General features: G+C 45.1%; 1 protein-coding gene across 2 annotated transcripts in view; it reads right to left on the bottom strand.

Annotated features, from left to right (window-relative positions):
• The window catches only part of HSD11B1 (hydroxysteroid 11-beta dehydrogenase 1), a 44,949-nt gene extending 26,173 nt beyond the window's left edge, over positions 1-18,776 (bottom strand). Inside the window, exons 1-6 of one of the 2 annotated variants that reach the window (XM_079939606.1) lie at positions 18,575-18,776; positions 17,481-17,548; positions 3,237-3,350; positions 2,365-2,495; positions 1,513-1,624; positions 1,191-1,382 (exon numbers count right to left, since the gene is read on the bottom strand). In XM_079939606.1, coding sequence (XP_079795732.1) covers positions 1,191-1,382; positions 1,513-1,624; positions 2,365-2,495; positions 3,237-3,324 — 523 coding nt within the window. In that variant the 5' untranslated portion in view covers positions 3,325-3,350; positions 17,481-17,548; positions 18,575-18,776. The remainder of the gene's footprint in view (positions 1-1,190; positions 1,383-1,512; positions 1,625-2,364; positions 2,496-3,236; positions 3,351-17,480; positions 17,549-18,574) is intronic. The other variant, XM_079939607.1, reaches the window with a different exon arrangement.
• Between the last annotated feature and the right edge of the window lie 654 nt (positions 18,777-19,430).

Raw genomic sequence — 19,430 nt, 5'->3', positions numbered from 1 at the left:
TTGTCCAGGAAGCACAGGGTTGCATATCAATCACCCTGTTTGGCGGGTAGAACAGACACACTGCCCTTTTATCTGATCACTGATCACTATGCAGGCCTTTTCCGTCCTGGAAGTAGAACTCTTTACAACATAGATGGTGTTCTGAGTCACAGTAATAACTAATGTTTGTGAAGTACTTAAGAAATTACAAAGTCTAGGTTATTTGTTTTTACATTGCTAGGAATCACATGTAGATGGCTAATTTTGATCCCGGTGTTTGCATCTTCCATGCACATCCTTCTAACGGACTGATCGACAAATACGTGTGGAACTTCTCTACTGGACCCATAATGAAAGGGGCCTAGGAATCCCCCATGGTGGAAACTCTCTGGCTTTTCACTGGTGATAACTTCGAATGCTGTCACCCTCCGAAGCATAGGGCACTCCTCTTGATCACGCAGAGTTCTCTTTATATTTCTCTGTACACACTCTCTCCCTACCCTCTTGGTGGATTAAAATGGACTTTTGATGTAGCAAGTTCGGATTTTGGAGAACACCCCAATACAGGCAGGTCTGTTATAATACGGTGCATTTGTTTTTGTTGTTCATTTCATTTGGTCTTGGCTCAACCCACTTATCAGACAACTGTATGTTGTTCAAACACTTCACCTCTCAGTTCTACCTTTGTATCAACTAACTTTACCAACCTAGAGCTCTTGGTCATGGAAGAAGCAAAATCTTGTTTATCTATGATGACCAGGTCTCGCCCTGAAACTCAGGACAGGCTGTCCCTCCAGCAGCCTCTCGATGACCCTTTGGACTCCCATTTGTTGATCACAAACCACCAGGCGAGTTCAGGGAAGCACTCCGAACTGCTGCTCTTCCTCTGTTACTTCCAGGAATCTTGTAGTCTATCCACCCTGAACAAGCCCTCATTTTCATGGTCTCACTTGTTCCTAACACTGTGTCTTTTACTCAGCGTGCACGCATCTCGGTGAGTTTCCATACCCAAGGCTCTTATTCGTACATCTGCCTGTCCACGCATTTGGGCAAGCTGTTTAATATCACTGTGAGCATTTCAGCTTCCAGTTTCTATTGTGTTACTTCTCGGGATGGAAACTGATAACATGCATGTTCACTGCAGAGCCCCCAATACCATCCCCGGCACTTCTGCCACTCCTGCCTTCCACACTGGCCCCTGCCCCACTCACCGGCTATCGAGGAGACAACCACAATGCTCCCGTTGCTCTGCTTCAGCATGGGCATGGCGGCCCCGCTCAGGACCACATAACTCAGGAAGTTGACCTCCATGCTTTTGCGCACGTGGTCAATGTCATCGATAAATACAGTCATAGGATTGTTGGTGTTGGTGATGTGGTTGAGAATGAGCATGTCTAGTCCCCCTGTAAGAGACGGCTGTGTTGAGAGAAACCATCTGAGGTTGATACCTTCTCCCCCTCCTCCCCGTCTCCAAAGCTCCCTGGTGATCCCTAGGGCAAAGTCCAGAAGAGGAGAGAGGAGAAGCTGTCTCACCCATGAGTTTTCCAGCTTTGGCCACAAATTGCTCTGCGAAGGTCATGTTCTCCATGGTGCCAGCAACGTAGTGCGCGGAGGATGCGCCGAGCTCCAGGCAGTGGGATACCACCTGCAGAGGCACAGCGGCCATGGCGTCAATCTCGGCTGCAGACTTTTGGGGGGCAGTCTCTGACATAATGGGCGTTTAAATGAGAGGTTGCTCACAGCCCTGTTTTGGTAGGGGTGTGTGTGTGTGTGTGTGTGTGTGTGTGTGTGTGTGTTGCTAAATGCAACTGACACAATATTAGTCTCCTGTTTGAAATACTGTCTGGAATAAGATAGGGTATAAATGGATAAATCACTGTGCTGGAGTTTAAGTCTGTGCTCATGAGTTTCTGTAAACAGATGTTTCTGAACACATTATTGGTAGGGATGCTAGTTCCTGTGTGGGTAGCCCTAAGTTTGTGAATATTTGTGTATCCTTGGGTTTCTGAGTCTGAGTATATAAGAGAGCATGTGTCTGCATGGGTACCAGAGTATGAATTCCTGAGTACGTCCTGGAATGTTGGTATCTGAGCACATATATGTATGTCTGTGACTCCATGTGTCAATGTGTGTGAATAGGCATGCCTATCTCATAGATAGAGATAGAGCCCAAGAACTTTGTGTCTAGATGTGTATGCATGAGAATGAATACTTAAATGCATATTTTTATATTCGTTTGGGTGTTTGAACCCTCTGTGTGTGTGTGTGAGTATGCATCTATGTCTGAGTGTGCCAGTTCTGTGTGTTGGCATGTATATGTGAGCATACATAGGAATACATCTGGGCACGTGAGGGTACCTATGGCTGTGGGCACAGGACCCTCACCTTCTTTAGAGCTTCTTCTGACCTTGCTGTCACTACCACATGGGCTCCCATTCTCGCCAGATGATAGGCCATCTCTCTTCCAATCCCCTTGCTGGCCCCTGTGACAATCACTCTTTTTCCTCGAAGCATCTCTGGGAAACCCCAAAAGAAAATAAGGACCATAGCTGTCAGCAACATACCTCCTCCCACTTTAGAGGTGGACAGCCTTATCTCAGTGTCTAAAGGTTATGAGCCCAGATCCACTCATCTCAAATTGCATAAATCAATGAAGGAACAGATCAACTCTTCCGTAAACATTCTCTGAAATGGGAGTTTGCTTTGGTTGCTCAAAACCAAGCCTTCCTGCTATCCTTTTCTGAATACCCCTATGGAAAGAGAACAGCTAAAACACTGGAGTTCCAGACATTTCTGGATTCATCCAGTTGCTCAATTGAAATAAAATTCAAAGAGTCATCAAAACACATGTGCTCAGAGAGATTCCAGATATTTTCTCTCACTTCTATTTAGTCATCAACTCCAGAATTCTTTCTTGTTTGCCACTTATCCATCTCTCCACAGAGCCCAATTATCTGGCTAAGTTGTGAATTTTGGAATAGCCCTATTTTTTTGGTAAGAGATCTGAAATTGCTTTTGATCAAAGGTGCCAAATAAAACAGGGACTATTTGGTAATCTTCTAACGCGATGATTACCCCTCCCTACACCCCTATTACCCAGACTGTGGCTGGAAGACATAGAAACACAGTCTCACCTCAGGGTCCCCTCTTGTCCAGCAACTTTGGGGATCAAGAACTCCTTTTTATCCTCAGAAACACTCTAGCCATCCCTGGGTTTTTAAATCTATTCCTCCAAAATTAGACACATTGGTACTTACCTGGTCTGAACTCCTCCTTCGCAGAATAGTAGTAGTAGGCCAAGAAGATCCCCAGAATGGGGAGGAGATATTTCTTCATAAAAGCCATCAGACAGGGACCTGGCCTGAGGAGCCCTGGAGGACACACAGAGAGAACCTACAGAGCGTTCTACAACCTCCTAGGCAGGCAGCGGCCTCTGAATTGTGACATCAGGGATGGGGGAGGCTGGTTTAGTCTCAGGCAGTCCTAGCCAATTTCCCTGTCAGAGCAGCGATTGGCTTTGGGTGGGATCCCATTCGTCCCTGGCAGCCTGTGTGGTGGATTTCATAATGGACAATGTTTACTCCATTTCATTGAGCAAGAAGAGACTTCCAGATGGCCAGGCTCATGATTGTACAGGACCGGATTCCAGAGCATCCCTACCCTGAGCCCGTCTTCCTCTTAATGTCGTTTACTCCAGGAATCAACGGCCTTTCAAAAGTGGTATATCAAAGGCAGAGAGAAAGTGTGCACAGGGCTTCTGGGGAAGTGTGAGTAATAGCAAAGAGAGCCAAAGTCAAGCAAGTCTCATTCTCAGCCCCACCTCCTAGTCGGAAGCAATTAAAAATAACAGCACAAAACAGAAAAATAAGCTTAGTTAAAAAAAAAAAAAGTGCACATTTTGGAGGAAAAAAAAAAAGCAAAGAATCCCTATAAATCCCACACTTAAGTTCAATGAACAATATTACAACATCAAAGGGGAATGCAAGCCAGCCAGAACCCAGATGGCGGGAAACCCATGACCGGGTCAAGACTCTCAGGCAAGTGCAATGGAATGTACACTTATTAATTTAGCAGCAAATACAGAAGAAATAATGAGTGCCAAGAAAAAAAGGCATTAAGCTGTTAAAGTAGGTCTTATAAATGCGACAGAGGACCAAGAACGTGAACAGGATGGTAGGAAGAGGGGACCTGACGTAGAAGAAAAAAGAATGAGCATCGTTGAAGCAAAGCTAGCCTGAAAAGCCCACATCCAGCTAAAAATTGATCTAGTAACAGTAAAAGGACCAGGGGGGAGAAACCCCTACTAATTTAGAATTTATCACAGAAATATAGAAATAACCACCTTGGTATGTCTGTAGCAAGAATTCATTAAGGCTCAATCTTCAAAGAAAGAATTTAAGATATAGTATTGTTAAGTTTTTCAACTTAAAAACAACTAACCAAACCATACACATTACCCTATCACAGAGCAAATCCAGAATTCTGCAAGTTACCAGCGTAGCCAAGAAAATCATTTAAATATGGCAATAAGAATAGGTACCTGTGCTTTGGAGGAGGAATGTGGGTTGAGGGCGGGGGTTGGAGGATTCACACAAGATTAAGAGAAATTGAATTATGACACCAAGCACAGTATCTGGAAACACTCACTGAATTTTCACTTCAGAGCAAGGGAAAATAAGTTAAGACCCAGAGGAGATGAAATAATTTGTCAACAAAGGCCCACAGCTGTGAAGCTCACGTCCAGAAAACAATGCAGATTTGAGAACAGTTGAGGGCTACATAGAGCTCAAGGTTCATGGAGGACAAAATAGAAAACATGTTTTTTAAATACTTTTTTTTTTTTTTTTTTTTTTTTGCGGTACGTGGGCCTCTCACTGCTGTGGCCCCTCCCGCTGCGGAGCACAGGCTCCGGACGCGCAGGCTCAGCGGCCGTGGCCCACGGACCCAGCCGCTCTGCGGCACGTGGGATTCTCCCAGACTGGGGCACGAACCTTCGTCCCCTGAATCGGCAGGCGGACTCTCAACCACTGCGCCACCAGGGAAGCCCAGGAAACATGTTGTTTAAAAATCAAGTGGAAAATTACATTACATAGTGTCAGAACTACAAGACCTATAGGCATAGTTTTATAAAGGACTTTATGCCACCAAGATATGTTACACACTAGACTCCATTTTCATCTCTACAGGAAAAGGAATTTAAGTTTTATTTTCTTAATACTATACTATTAATAGCAAAAATAAAGGAAACAATGAAAAATGACTTTCAAATCTGATGATGCTAAAATGATAGAAAGATGAACAGATTAGGGAAGTTTATTGCCTGACACACACAAAAAAAGAATTTTAAAGTGCACTACAGAAAATATAAATTTAAAGAAAGCAAAAATAGCAACGAGCAGGAGGAACTGTAGGTGACAACATAAAACAAACAAGTCAACTATTGCTTATTGTTGGCTGAATTAAAAAATGAAGTCCAGGGCTTCCTTGGTGGCGCAGTGGTTGAGAGCCCGCCTGCCGATGCAGGGGACGCGGGTTCGTGCCCCTGTCCAGGAAGATCCCACATGCCGTGGAGCGGCTGGGCCCGTGAGCCATGGCCACTGAGCCTGCGCGTCCGGAGCCTGTGCTCCGCAACGGGAGAGGCCGCAGCAGTGAGAGGCCGCGTACCGCAAAAAAAAAAAAAAAAAAAAAATGAAGTCCAATGTTGTGCTGCCCCCAAAGACACATTTAAATGCAGACACATAAAAAACGCTGCAAACAGATTAATAATTAGATGGCCAAAGAGCTATCATGTTGGAAAATAGGGATACAGAGAGAGCATCCAAGAAAATAATTTTCATGGACTTTGATGAAATAATTATTTTTATATCTTTTTTTTTGTGGTTGCGTGGCATGCGGGATCTTAGTTCCCCGACTAGGGATCGAACCCGAATCGGTGCCCCCTGCAGTGGAAGTGCGGAGTCTTAAACCCTGGACCACCAGGGAAGTCCCTGATGACATAATTTTTAATCAATAAAATGCATCAGTGAGAATGAGGACACCGCGTAATGGTTGATGACATTCAATCTTAGAGGCTCTCAGAAGTTTTGGTCTCAGGATCCCTTTAACAATGTTAAAAATCATTGAGGATCTCAAGGAATTTTTGCGTATGTGGTTTTACCTATTGACATGGATGTATTAGAAATTGACTGAGAATTTCTTTTAGCTCAAGAATACATGAGCATCCACGTATTAAGCTTTGTGTTATTACACATCCTGTAGGCTGGGGAAACTCATGAGAGAAGGAGAAGGAAAAAGGACAAATAATGTTTTAGTATGATTATGAAAGCAGTTTTGACTTTTCAAACTCCCAAGAGGGTCTCAGGGACCCGGGGAACCACACTTGGACCACATTATGTAATACACATGGATCCACTGTATGTCTAGAGTTACATGCCTGGCTCTCTAATTAGCTTGTCAACTCGGACACGGACTATGTCTTTTTCATCTTTACCTCTCTCCATCTCCTTCTAGCTTTGCTCCAAAATAGGCATTCAGTGAACTTTTGCTGTTTTAGTGTTTCCGAGGCACTGCAGCGATGAGAAAATGGCTGTCTTTCCGGAGCCTGATTTAATCCAGGGAAGTCACTGAGATTTAGCATTCTGGCCAGAGCTGATCAACCCCCGCCCCCCTAATCCTCTTCTGGCGGTGCTCAACAAATTGAAAAAAAAAAAAAAAAGAAAGAAAAAAAGACAAAGGAAATATGAACACTTCACCTAGCGTTTGTTTGGACAAATTTTCACCAATCAAGTAAAGTTTCTTTCACTGCCATAGCAACGAACTGAGCTGTTCATTCCTTCACGCTGCTCCTCCTTTGTAAGGCATTGACCACCTACATTTTAGAGCAGGGTTTCAGTGAAATGCCCTCAACATGACCTGGTCATTTTCAAAAACCCACGTAGCATGGGTCACTCTCAGCTGGAGGTACATGGCTGAGCCCAGCCAGGAATTCTCTCCGACTTGATCAGCCCCACCTAAATAAATGGGGTCAAGAAAAGTGAGATGGTGAGAAGATGTGCGGTGTTGTTGAATGGGAAAGGGCCTCGGAGGGATGGGCCAGATCTGGGAGGACTCACAGGAAGTGGCAAACACGTGAGGGGGGGAGGCCACAGGGGAATTCCTGTGCATTTGGCATAAAATGTAGATCATGCAAGGAGCACCTGTCATTTCTGAAGCAGCAGCATCTGGAGGGCTTTCTGGGGGCTGTTTGGTAGCTTTGTTAAGAAAGTGGTCTCTTCCTTGTGAAAACTAATCCTGCCAGTGGAACAGTGGGCAGACCTTGGAGTAAAAGGTGGGTGAACCCTCTCTGTTCCGAGGTTCTGCCTTCTCTGGGAAAGTAGCACCAACAGGTTGAGACAGGAGAGGATCTTAGCATAATGTTAGAACGCATAAAATTCTCCCCTTTCCTCAATCCTCCCACCCTGTTCCCCACCCCAATCCAGTTCCTCTGGTCCGATGGTTTTAAGGACTCCTCAGTCTGTGCCATGGCTGCCAAAATCTGTTTCTAGCCATGGAAACAGCTGTAAAATGAAATTCATTAAATTCATTTTATGGCAAGACAAGAAAAATTTAAACAAAAAATCTTCGCTGCCCTTTGGCCTCCTTTCTCCTCCCACTGTGCATTGTATGTCTGTATTATGCATGGCCCAAACCTTCCCCATCGACAGAAATACCTGCTCAACCGTAAGAGCGATGTTCTCCTAGCACGAATAAGACAGTTCCTTAAAGATAACAGTCCTTCATGGTGCTTAGAAGTGGATTATGTAAATTGTCAATAATCCGTCATTATACGTCAATATTACAGCCCTCTGTCTCAGAAAACTTATATAACTGTGGCTTGACTTCTAACGGGCAGAAAGATTCTCAGAACTTTCTGAGATGATTTTCCTGGGTTGTAACCCTCAAATTTGACTCAAATAAAAATTTCCTTTTCTTTCTTAGATCCACTGATTCATTTTTTGTCGACACAACTATCATTTTACGTCATTTTGTCTAATAACATTGATTCCCTTCCTCCCCTACCCCGTCCCCTTCTTCTCCCTCCCCTGTATACCTAACAAGAGGGGAAGTTCTATTTGTCAACCCTTTTGTAGGACCCTACTCCTAATGCACAGATTTACTCATTTTTTCCAACTAATGGAAGCTCAGATGCAGGAAAATGATGGGATAACCTGCCCTGTGTCTGCCATCCTGTCCCTACCAGTCACATGTAGTCCATGGCAGGGGGACTGATGAGGCAGACTACCTGGAATGTGTTTGCCTGGGAGAGCCGAGAGCCTCCTGGGAAAGAGCAAGTACCCTAATGAGGCCCAGAGTTTGGCCTGATCCCTGCCCCCTCAGTGTGGGTAGGGCAGAGACAATTCTAAATATGTACTTGCATGCAGTTTTTCAAGACTTTCCTCTGGTCTATGGCACGTGAACTTGCCCTGGAGCCCCGAGTAGCCATGCACAGTAACTGTAAAGTTACTCCCCAGAAAGTTTGGTGAAACAGGGGCAGCACCAGGGCTCCACGGGAGAGGCCCACACAGCGGGGAGGAGAGGACTGACTCCGGCAAAGCTACCGTACGGCTTCGGCCACCCAGTGCTTTTTCTTGGTTGTTCAGCCCAGCTTTCAGGAAGCACATCAGGTTGGCATAGCAGCCTCTGCCAGGTGGGATTCTTAGGGTGCCAGTGACTACAGCATTAGAGGGAGGCCACTTCCCTTAGGGGCGAAGTAGGGTTGCCACATTCAACAAATAGAAAGACAGGACACCCAGTTAAATTTGAATTGCAGATAAACCACAAATGCTTTTTGAGGATTTATATAATCTCAACTATTGCACGGGATTATACGAATACTAAAACATTATTCATTGTTTACCTGCAATTCAGATTTAACTGGGTGCCCTGAGTTTTCTCTGGCAATCCTGGAATTGGCACAGAACTTTGGGAACGCTGGGAGAAACTGTACCTTAGGTGTGGACAAAGCATCCTTGACCATGGCTAGTGATAGCAGAGGTGAGAACACCTTGTGTACCTTCCCCACAGTGGAATCCAGCTGCCCGGCCACAGGCAGCTCCCAAAGGGCTATAAGTAGCAAAGGAGGAAAAGGGTACATGCCGCATGTTGGCTGAGTGACTTCATTTATTTAGGTTGTACGACCGATCAGATCCTACGACCTATGAAAGAACAAAAGCCTTCCAAGTCCTAGAAGGCACTAGACATGGCAATAAATGAAACGTGTAAAGTATTGTCAGTGCTGTGATGGAAGTCTACGGTGGGGAGTAAAGAAGGAAATGGCTCTCTCAAAGTGGGGGATGGGCAAGTAGGGCAGGCTTCAGAGGAGAGGTCAATCCTGATCCGTATTGAAGCAGGAGCAGGAATACTCCAGGCAAGTGAGGAAGGGTAGGAGGGAGCATTGCTAGGGTTCCAGAGTGTGTGGGAGAGAGAGGAGGGTTGGTCCGTAGCACATTCCATGCAGAGGAAGCTGTGTGAGAAAATAGAAGGAGGTGAGGAAGAGAATGGGGTGTTTGGGAAACTGCAAACAATTCCACGTGGCAGGATCACTGAATTTCAAGGGGTGGGGTTACGTGGGGCGAAATCAGCCGGGAGAAGTAAGCAGAACCGCATCCTTGAGGGCCATACACATTTACTGCTGGAATCTGTTGTTCTGGCGTTTACGGCCAGACGTGAAGCCTCGGCACCCTACTCCCTTCCCAGCACTCTGCCTGTTCACTGGCCTTTTGCAGCCCTCACAGCCTTATGCTGAAAATTCAGGATCCCCTGCCCACCTCGGGCTCATCAATCCAGCCCCCCTCCCTCCATCAACACTTCGCTCTCCCAGGGCCACACTGGGCCTGGCCTCGTCCTCTGGCTTACAGCTCTGGAGCTCTGCTGAGCGATGTTCCTGGGCTCCCCAACCCACACGCAGGTAGATTTTCCTACCACGTCTTCCGCTTTTTGGTTCTGTTTACTTATCTGATGTCTCAGGAGCCCTTTCTGCTCTTGCCTCTCTCCCCTGCTCCCAAGCATCTTCTTCCCTTGGATTCTGTCCATATATAGCCTCTGGGCTTTCTTCTTACTCCTCAGACTACTTCCCCTTGGTGTTCTTTAGATTCTGTCCTCACTCTTTCCTCCTTTCTATCTTTGGGCGATTTCTCTCATTCTCATGGTTCCAATTGCTATCTTTCAGTTGATGAGTATTAAAAATCTCTATTTCCTGTGCCGCATTATATCCTAAATTTCAGGCAGCATAACCACCTGTTTACTCCACCTCTCCCTCTTAATGCCTTCTAAACACCTCAAACTCAACATGCTGAAACTGCCCTGATTACTTTTTTAACAGCTTTTGTGAAGTACCGTTTTTCTTGTTGTTGGTTTTTTTATTTTTTTATTTTTTTTGCGGTACGCGGGCCTCTCACTGTTGTGGCCTCTCCCGTTGCGGAGCACAGGCTCCAGACGCGCAGGCCCAGCGGCCATGGCTCACGGGCCCAGCCGCTCCGCGGCACGTGGGATCTTCCCGGACCAGGGCACGAACCCGTGTCCCCCGCATCGGCAGGCGGACTCTCAACCACTGCGCCACCAGGGAAGCCCAGTACTGTTTTTATACCAGAAAAGTATCTCGTGGTAAGTGTACAGTTCAATGGTTTTTAATAAATTTGCGACGTTGGGAAACCATCACCACCATCCAATTTTACATTTCCGTCACCCCCCAGAGGTTCATCTTTACCCATTGACAAGTCCCCATCCCCAGGCTTGGGCAACCAATAATCTAAGTTTCTGTCTCTCATTTTAGTGGAATCACATAGCATGTGATCTTCTGAGCCTGATTTCTTTGACTTATCCTGTTTTTGAGGTTCATCCACATTGTAGCATGTGTCAGTACTTTGTTCCTTTTTATGGCCAAATCCTAGTCCGCTGTACGGATATACTACGTTTTGTTTATCCATTCACTAATTCACAGACATTTAGAATTTCCCACTCTTTGGCTATTACAAATAGTGCTTGTATGAACATTGGTGTGAAAGTCTTTATGTGGTCTTGCTGGGTTGTGAGGTAAATCTATATTTAACTTTTAAAGAAACTGCTAAACTGTTCTCCAATGACTTTGTGATTTATTTCAATCAAGGGCTTTAGCATCCATCCAGTTAATGCTCCAGAACCTTGGAAGTCCTTCCTTACTCCTGCTTCCCCATCTCCCCACATCCCATGACTTACCAAGCCCAGGCAATTCTACCTCCTGGATATCTCTAGACCCATGTCATTCCATCCTCACCCTCGCTGTGACTATCCTCACTCTTCTCTCTGCCTATCCCACCTTCGCCAATCCATTGATTTATTTTTTAAAAAGTTTGTGAAACATTTGATATGCACAAAACAAGAGGTGAAGACATGAACAATTTAGGGGGCATGATAATAAGGCAAAAGCCTTGCTGGCCTACCAACCACCTTAAGACCTGACTGTTGCCAACACTGTGGAAGTGCCCTGTGGGCTTCAGTGCACCCAGTTCTTCTTCAATGACTCCTTATTGTTCTTAGAATACAGTCCAAACACGTTATTTTAGCTTTAACAAGCTCTTTGTAAGCTTTGAAATACTTTCCCAGGAACCTCTCACCACTCTACCCCCATTCCTTCTTATCCTTCAGGTTCTACCCATTGAAGTCACCCTTCCTGCCCTCCCTTGGACATGTAACGTATCACCAAACACTGGGTATTTCTCTTATCATAGCTCCCATCCCTTTGTCCTCACAGTTGCTCATTTGTCTGTTTTTCCCATTACACACAGGTCTGAGAGGGCAGAGGCTTGATCTGTCTCACCAGTGTATCTCCCGTGCTTAGCACGGTGCTTGCACATGGTGCAAGTGCTAGAAAGCATTTTCTGAGTGCTTAATGGAAACAGACTCTTATGCATACACATAAATACGTCTGCTAGGTATTTGAAGGTCAGGAGAAATCTCTAGGCTAGAGATATTGATCTGGGAGAATGAAATCATATAAGCTAAAGTTAAAAGCAGACAGATGACACCCCCAGGGAGAGGGTGAAGGGCACAGTGGGATATCACAGAAGACGAGAACTGGTGGAGCGGAGCAAAGGAGGAACAGGCAGCGGGAGGACCTGAGGCAACAGGTAACCTGGGGGAGGGGTGGGGGTGGGCGGAGGGTGGTCTCTACGAGATGCGAGAGGTCACAGCTTCTGAGAGGTCAAGGAGGATGAGAAGCGACCAAAATACATCGGGTCTGGGAATGGGAATCGCTGGAGACCTGTCAGAGTCGTGAAGGCACTAAAGCCAGGATGCTAAGGGTTGAGGAGTGATGTATAGAAGGAAAGGACATGTTTCGTGTGAGTGTGGAGAAGGGGGACATTCGAGGAGCTTGGGAGGCACGCAGATCTGAAGGAGGGTTCTGATTTTTAGGATAGCGGTGAGTTAAGGTTTCATTCAAATGTTTCGGAGCATTTTCTCTGTGCCAGACACTGTGCTGGGCTGAGCAGATTTTCAGCGTATGGGAAAGATCCAACAGCGTCCATAGACGGAATCGCTGGATTTACAGGGTCCGACGATCTGGCACGTGGCTCCAGAAAAGGAGACTCAAGGAAGGAAGGTGAGGGTGGCTGTTGAACTCCTGCGGTCTGCTTCTAAATTCCGTGAGCTTTTTAGCCTAGCGTGTGTCCTTCCTTCGATTTTTGAGAGGCAGATGGCTAAGGCTTCCCCATGTGTCCATCTCTCTTGGAGGAGGGCGAGGAAGCAGGCGGGGAGTTGAACTCCTTAAGGTCTCCTTTTCCTCGGATTTGGCCACAGTAGGTAACTTCTATTCTCATACCTGCCTCATCCCGCGCCGTTCCTGATCTTCGTGCATTCACACCTGTAAGGCAGGAAAGTCTTTCCCAGGGTGGTTGAATTTTTCCTTTTCTGTCTGATGGGAGGTTCACGAAGTTTGAGGGCTTGGAAATCACCCAGGAAAATGGCCTTACAGGAACGGAGGGAGAATTTCTAGGTTTAGGATGCTACGAGTTTTAACAGGTTTCTGCCAGAAGAGGGAGCCCCAGGGCTGAGAGAGAAAGCACAGACTGCTGGGGTTTAAAATCTTGGGGATGGGGTCTTTGTTTCTGGTATTGTTTTCAGCAGTCCACAGGGGTTTATGGGTTAAGATAAAAGAAGATGAAAGAGGGAAGGAGGGAGGAAGACAGACTCGCAATACACCGACATATACACAGAAACAGTTACACACACACAAATCACATAATCCCCCCTCCCTCACTCCTCCCTACACGCACTCACAATTTCTGCTTTAGTCCAGTGATTCCTAAAATTTGCTGTGCAATTGAATAATCTGGGGGAACTAAGGGCAGATCCTTAAGCCCCACCAAGGCCTGTTGAATCAGAACCATCCAGGGTGGGACCCAGCAATCTGTCTTTTTGCACAGCTCCCCAGGTGATTCTGAAGTAACCTTTAGGTAGACAGACTGGGAAACTCTTCTGGGTAATTAGGTAAATACTTTAAATATAGCTTGTTTGAGACTGAATTTAATGGCTCCAGCCATCAACATGTTGAGTGGTAAGTAGAATGTAATCCATGAATGTTGTTATAACTGAGCCATTTCCTCTCTTTCTTCTTTTCTTTCTTTCTTCTTCCCTCCCTCCTTTCTTTTTCTTTCTTTCCTTTCTTTCTTTCTCTCCTTCCTTCCTTCCTTCCTTTTTCTTTCTTCCTTCCTTCCTTCCTTTTTCTTTCTTCCTTCCTTCCTTCCTTCCTTTCTTTCTTTCTTTCTTTCTTTTTTGTATTTATTAATATAATACATGAGAGGCGTTACAAAGTCACATGATATCAAAAAGCTTATGATGATAACAGCAATCCTTGTTTCTCCCTTCCCCATGCCCTAGTCCCATTCAGAGGCAACCACGTTTTAAAATCTTCTTTCTTTCCTCTGGGAATTAACTGCATATTTAAAAACATTTACTGCTATTTCTTGATTTTGCAGTTTTAGGGATTGTGTACTGATTTTCCACTACGGAATATTAGGACTTTTCCTTTTTTTTTTTAACAGCACACACAGATACTCATTCCCTTCCTTCTAGATTCCTAACACTATTAAATTACAATTTTAATTAAATCAATAGTCAGTGTTCATATTATTATGACGGATTTTTTGCAGCTCAGCAATATAATGTACTATGATTGCATTTCTTTTCTTCTATTCCCCACCCCCGACCCGGGAGTCAATAATTACCTCATTTTTGTTTGTTTGCTTACTCAGTTGTCATGTTCTCCAAATCCTCCAGTAAGGGCAATACAACTCAAATAAAATGGTCAAATTAATCGGATAAGCTCTCTATTTTTTCCCTTGGAGACATCCATCTGGGAGCCCCATTCTTCCTGTTCCAATCTGGACTAGGAGCCTGATAGGCTGGTAGATGGGACCTCCCTTTGCCATCCACCTGGCAACCCCGACTTTTTCTTGGTTTATTTCTTCATGATGGTAGGGAACTTTTTTTGAGACCTTGGATGCAGGAGTGCTATTTTACATTGAACATCTTTACATGGGCTTTAGTCCATCAGACCCTGGCCACATACAGCCCAGTGTGTCAGCCCTGCCTGCTTGTCCTTACTTTACCCTCTCCCTGATTCATTGTTTGGCTGGGTAAGGATTTCAAGATTGGAGATTATCTTCTCCTGGAATTGGAAGACATTGCTGCATTGCCTTTCGGTTTCTAGCTTCCAGTATTGATACTGAGAAGTTCAATTTCTGTCTGGACTCCTGATCCTTGTTTTTTTGTTTTTTTTTTTGCGGTACGCGGGCCTCTCACTGCTGTGGCCTCTCCCATTGCGGAGCACAGGCTCCGGACGCGCAGGCTCAGCGTCCATGGCTCACGGGCCCAGCCGCTCCGCGGCATGCGGGATCCTCCCAGACCCGGGCACGAACCCGTGTCCCCTGCATCGGCAGGCGGACTCTCAACCACTGCGCCACCAGGGAAGCCCTGGAATTCTTATTAGAAGATGTCAGAGCTCCTGAATGGATCCTGTAAGTTTCTTATTGTTTTTGTCCTATTTTTCATCTCTTAACCTATCTGTCCTACTTTCTGGGAGATTTTGTCAATTTTATCTTCCAGTATTTCTTTTTAATTTTTAAATTTCTAGCTGTATTTTTATTTTAAAAAGCTCCTTTCTGTTCTCCACTATTTTTAGAAACACTGACTTCCTGATCTTCATTGATGTATACACTGCCTTCCTTTATCTCTGGGGGGGATATTGACGTTGCCAGGGCTGTTGTTAATGATTTCTTCTGCTCCCTGGATTACCTACGTTGGGGTCTCCATCGGCAATGTCAGGGGCTTTCATTTTATGCTTGGTGATCTTTGGAGTCAATTCCTTGGCTGTTGGAAGCTTTGTGTGTAAGGGCAGGGCTTGTCAACCATGGGAATGCACTGCAGGATAACCCAGAGGGAAGTCGGCAGTATCATTGAGGGACCCCCAAATATCAGTGTCTGTAATCATTTTTTCTTTAGTTGTATACTTTCTACAAGGAGGAATGCTTCATTCTTCTGCCTGGGGTGGGCTGGAATAAGGAGAATGCAGAGGGCTGTGCGTGTTCTGGGATCTGAGTCAGCATAGGGGCTGAGGAGTCTCATCTTTCAGGATGGCGTCTTCCTCTAATCCTCTGTTTCTAGCTCCCTGCCTAAGCCCACCCTTTGCTGTGCCTGATGTCCCTGAGCCTGGCATCTCTTTGGCCGATTTCTCCAGAAAATAAACTTTCCTTCTTCTTGGAGGGAAAGAAAGGGGATTTGGAGCATCTCTTCCTATTTTTGCTCCCATCTCTCCCTCTGAATTGAGGTTTCTGGTGGCCTGATCCCTGGGACTCTCCTGGGCTCTGTGGCTTCTTGTTGGCCTCCATGGGCTGTTGGGCTTCAGCAGTCTCCAGTTTGCTAAGTCCCTTATCCCTCGTCCATCCACTTTCCATCTTCTGAAAGGGTATTGACATTTCTCATCTGTTGTTGTCTCCATCCTGGTCCTCTGTCCTTGTGATTTGTAGCATGCACATTCTTCTGCTGTCCTGTGATCAGTGCATTTTGTAAGGGAGCAGAAATGAATGTTTGTTCAACTGGCACGTATAACCCTAGAGAGTGCTTTTGAGCAGGCTGTCAGGTTTGAAGGGAGAAGAAGCCTACAGTAGTGCCGTTTTCTATTCCTCCCAAGATACCCAAAATTCAAGAGTGTGGGAGTGAGACTTTTTATTAAATCATTTACGTGGAAGAAAAGGAGGGGAAATCTTTCATTTGCTCATTCATCCATTTCCCCCAAATGTTTATGGAGCACTAATAAATGTCCAAAACTGTGCCTGGTGCCAGGAATGTATTGTAAAAGCTGATCGATATCTGATGCTTTCCTTCAAGGAGATTCTAGTTAACTATAAGGAGGGTAGGGAAGTAAGTCAAAGCTCACAGTAGTGTAATACTAACGTGCATAGGGTGCTAACGGAGTACAGAGTAGGGCAGCCAAGTCATCCCAGGGCAGTGGGAAAGCCTTCAGGGAGGAGGTGACCCTGGGGCTAAGTTTTGAAGAAATAAGTACAAGTTATGGAGATGAAGAAATTGGGGGAAGGCCATACCAAGCAGAGGGAGCTATTTGTGTTTAGGTAAGGAGTCTAGAAATAGCTTGATACCTCAGAGCGACCTCAAGTAGTTTGAAGTGGCTGGAGCAGGGGTCCATGTTGGGGAATGGCCTGAGTAAGAATGCAACAGTCACTGAACTGTAAATATTCACGTTAGTCCATGGCATGATGCTGGGCCTACTAATGAAAGATGCAGAAATCATAATATCTTATTCTCTCTGTGAATTTGAGCAAATTAAAAAAATATTACTTGTAAAAGGAGGATACTATGCGATTATATAAAGAGGTAAGATATGTAAAATGCTGGATCAATGGTAGGAATGTAAAATATTCTGGCTCTTTCATGACAAATCTGTCTTGAATCCTTCTACTCTCCAGTTTCCTAACAGTTACAAAACAGATCTAGAAAAGCTTAACTATTAGGAAAATCTTTTCCCATTTTCCATTTCTGCCAAGTAAGGATTAGTTGAGCATCTTTAACTGAATATTTTATTTTATTTAATCAGGAGTTGCCGTGTTTATGTGTCCTTGGGTATCTGGGGCTCTTTTGTATAAAGTTTCTTGCAAGGCGCCTGGGTGGGACCCAGATAATTGAGTTCCAGTCTCCCTTCCTCCACTGACATATATGTGGCCTTGGGCAAGACCCTGCCCCTGTCTTGGCTTCAATTCCCTCACCTGGCAAACAAGGGGAATTAGATTACCTTTAAGATTTGTTCCAGCTCAGAAATTGGATGCATGGAGCTTTTTAGCTGTACTGAAATCAGCATCAAGAAAGAGCTAGGATTTTTGGATTTTATTTTCATATCATACATAAGAGGGAAAGGCAATTCCTTCCAAATTTTGGCAAGCAAGCAGAAGTGAGATTCTTCCATCTCTCCTTACCTCTCCCGCCTTCCTTTCAGCTTCCGTCTGTGATGCACTCACAGAAAACCCGAAGGAAAATACTGGCACTAAAAGAAAAATAAACACTTCAAGTGTGTCCCTTTGAATTGGTAAGTTCTGTTGGAAAAGTTGCGGGAGCAGGACTCTTCAAAGCCAAGTGTTGTGAAAGCACACCATCATGGTCTACAGGCATTTTCCAAAGTGTGAGTTTAACTATTTTAATTCCCCCAAGTGACTGGATCAGTAAACTGCAACCTTCTGGATGGTACTAGCTATCGATGGCAAGGGAACGTTTGGGCAAATGGGGGTGTAGAGCGTGGCGAATGCTATTTCTTGCTCCTGTTAGGTTTCCTCTAATGGACCTGAAACCAGGGGCTTTGAAATCTGATTAGACCCTTCTAAGGCTCAGAATGTCAGTATCCTAAGCAGCAGTCTGGGCTGGGATTAAGGAATAGATGAACAGCACAGGAAGAATTTTGAATGACAACTACAGGCCTCCCTTGGTCCTTTGAATAAGACTCCTTGAGATAAAACATGCCTTCTTCAAAGCTCTAGATCTCAATATTAAAAATATGAAACTAGCTGATGATTGGATGCAAAAGGCAGATATCTGCACTCTTAGCAGTTCCCAAGATACAGCATAGTGTTTGTGCTCTGTCATTACTTTAAAGCCGCTTTATAAAAATGCTTAAGACCTGCAATCTTTGTATGATTTCAAAAGAACATGCAGACATTTTTGAAACTATTTTTGCAATTTTTGGTTTCAACTTAACTTTCTGTCCCAAAATGATCAGAATGTACTCAGTGCCAGTAACAGACATCTGGTTCCATCTGTGTTTTATCACATCTTCCCTCCTACAGAATGCAAAGCTCCAAAAAAAAAAAAAAAAAAGAATGCAAAGCTCATCGGGCATTTCTTTTTGTTTCTTGTTTTGACCAGCATTTGACATTGAAATCTCTTTCAGCCCAGCCCTCCGGTTTATTCCAAATAGATGCATTATTTCAATAGCGGTTTTTTGAGGACCTACGATGGACTAGGCCCTGACACAAATGGTGATGCTATTACATATTATTGTGATTTAAAAAAGTCTTACCTTGGGGTTTCAACCAGATTTGACTTCTTTTTATTGATCTCCTTTTTTCTCTTGCTTCTTTTCTCCCTCCTCCTCTGCCTTCCCTTCTGTTTCATCTCTCTCTTCCTCTGCGGTTTCCCACTCTTTGGGGAGGGGCAGGGTTTCCTGCTCAGAAGGTGGTTGGTTTCTGGGAGGAGTCAGAAGATCTGATTCGGGACTGGAACCAGCTGGTTTGCCACCTGATACAAGAAGGTGAAGGAAGGGCCAAGGAAGAAAGCCCTCATGCTAGGACTGAGCTTGCAGCCAGGAGGCACTGGGAGATGAGCCCAGTTCAGGGCTCCCCAAAGAATAGAGGGCCCCTGCCGCGGCCCACGGTGGGAATGCTTGGAAGTGGTCCTGGTTGCCCTGGAGACTTGTCCATTACTATTGCTAGCTCTGAACATGCCAGAGGCACACCAGGCAGAACCCCTGTTCCACCCTTAGCAAGCGCTCACTCTCAGATTCCTGGCTTTGCCTCAAAGGAAATAATTAAAACAAGAACTGGGTTTGGGCAGATTTTCCTTTCCCACCCAGAGAGACCAGCAACCTAATGTACTCTGTGAGGCTGCGTGTCTACGCGTTTCTTAGTTATAAACTGCTTAGGAATCATCGAGATGACTTATAGACCATTACGGTGATCACATCAGCGGGAGTGTGGAGTGGACGGCAGTGGGGAGACGGATCCACATGGGGTAGGGTCTCCACAGGTAGGGACAGTAATGCCAGCCTGATTCACACCAACTAATGATGGAGGGTCACATCCCAATTCAGAGGTTTCCATTCTTTTGGACTAAAGGCACGGATAACAATAGGTCATCAAAAAGTTTACTTTCTTCAT

The sequence above is a fragment of the Stenella coeruleoalba genome (assembly GCF_951394435.1).
Source record: "Stenella coeruleoalba genome assembly, chromosome: 1".
NCBI classification, from domain to species: Eukaryota; Metazoa; Chordata; class Mammalia; order Artiodactyla; family Delphinidae; genus Stenella; species Stenella coeruleoalba.
This window is presented reverse-complemented; position numbering and strand designations above follow the sequence as displayed.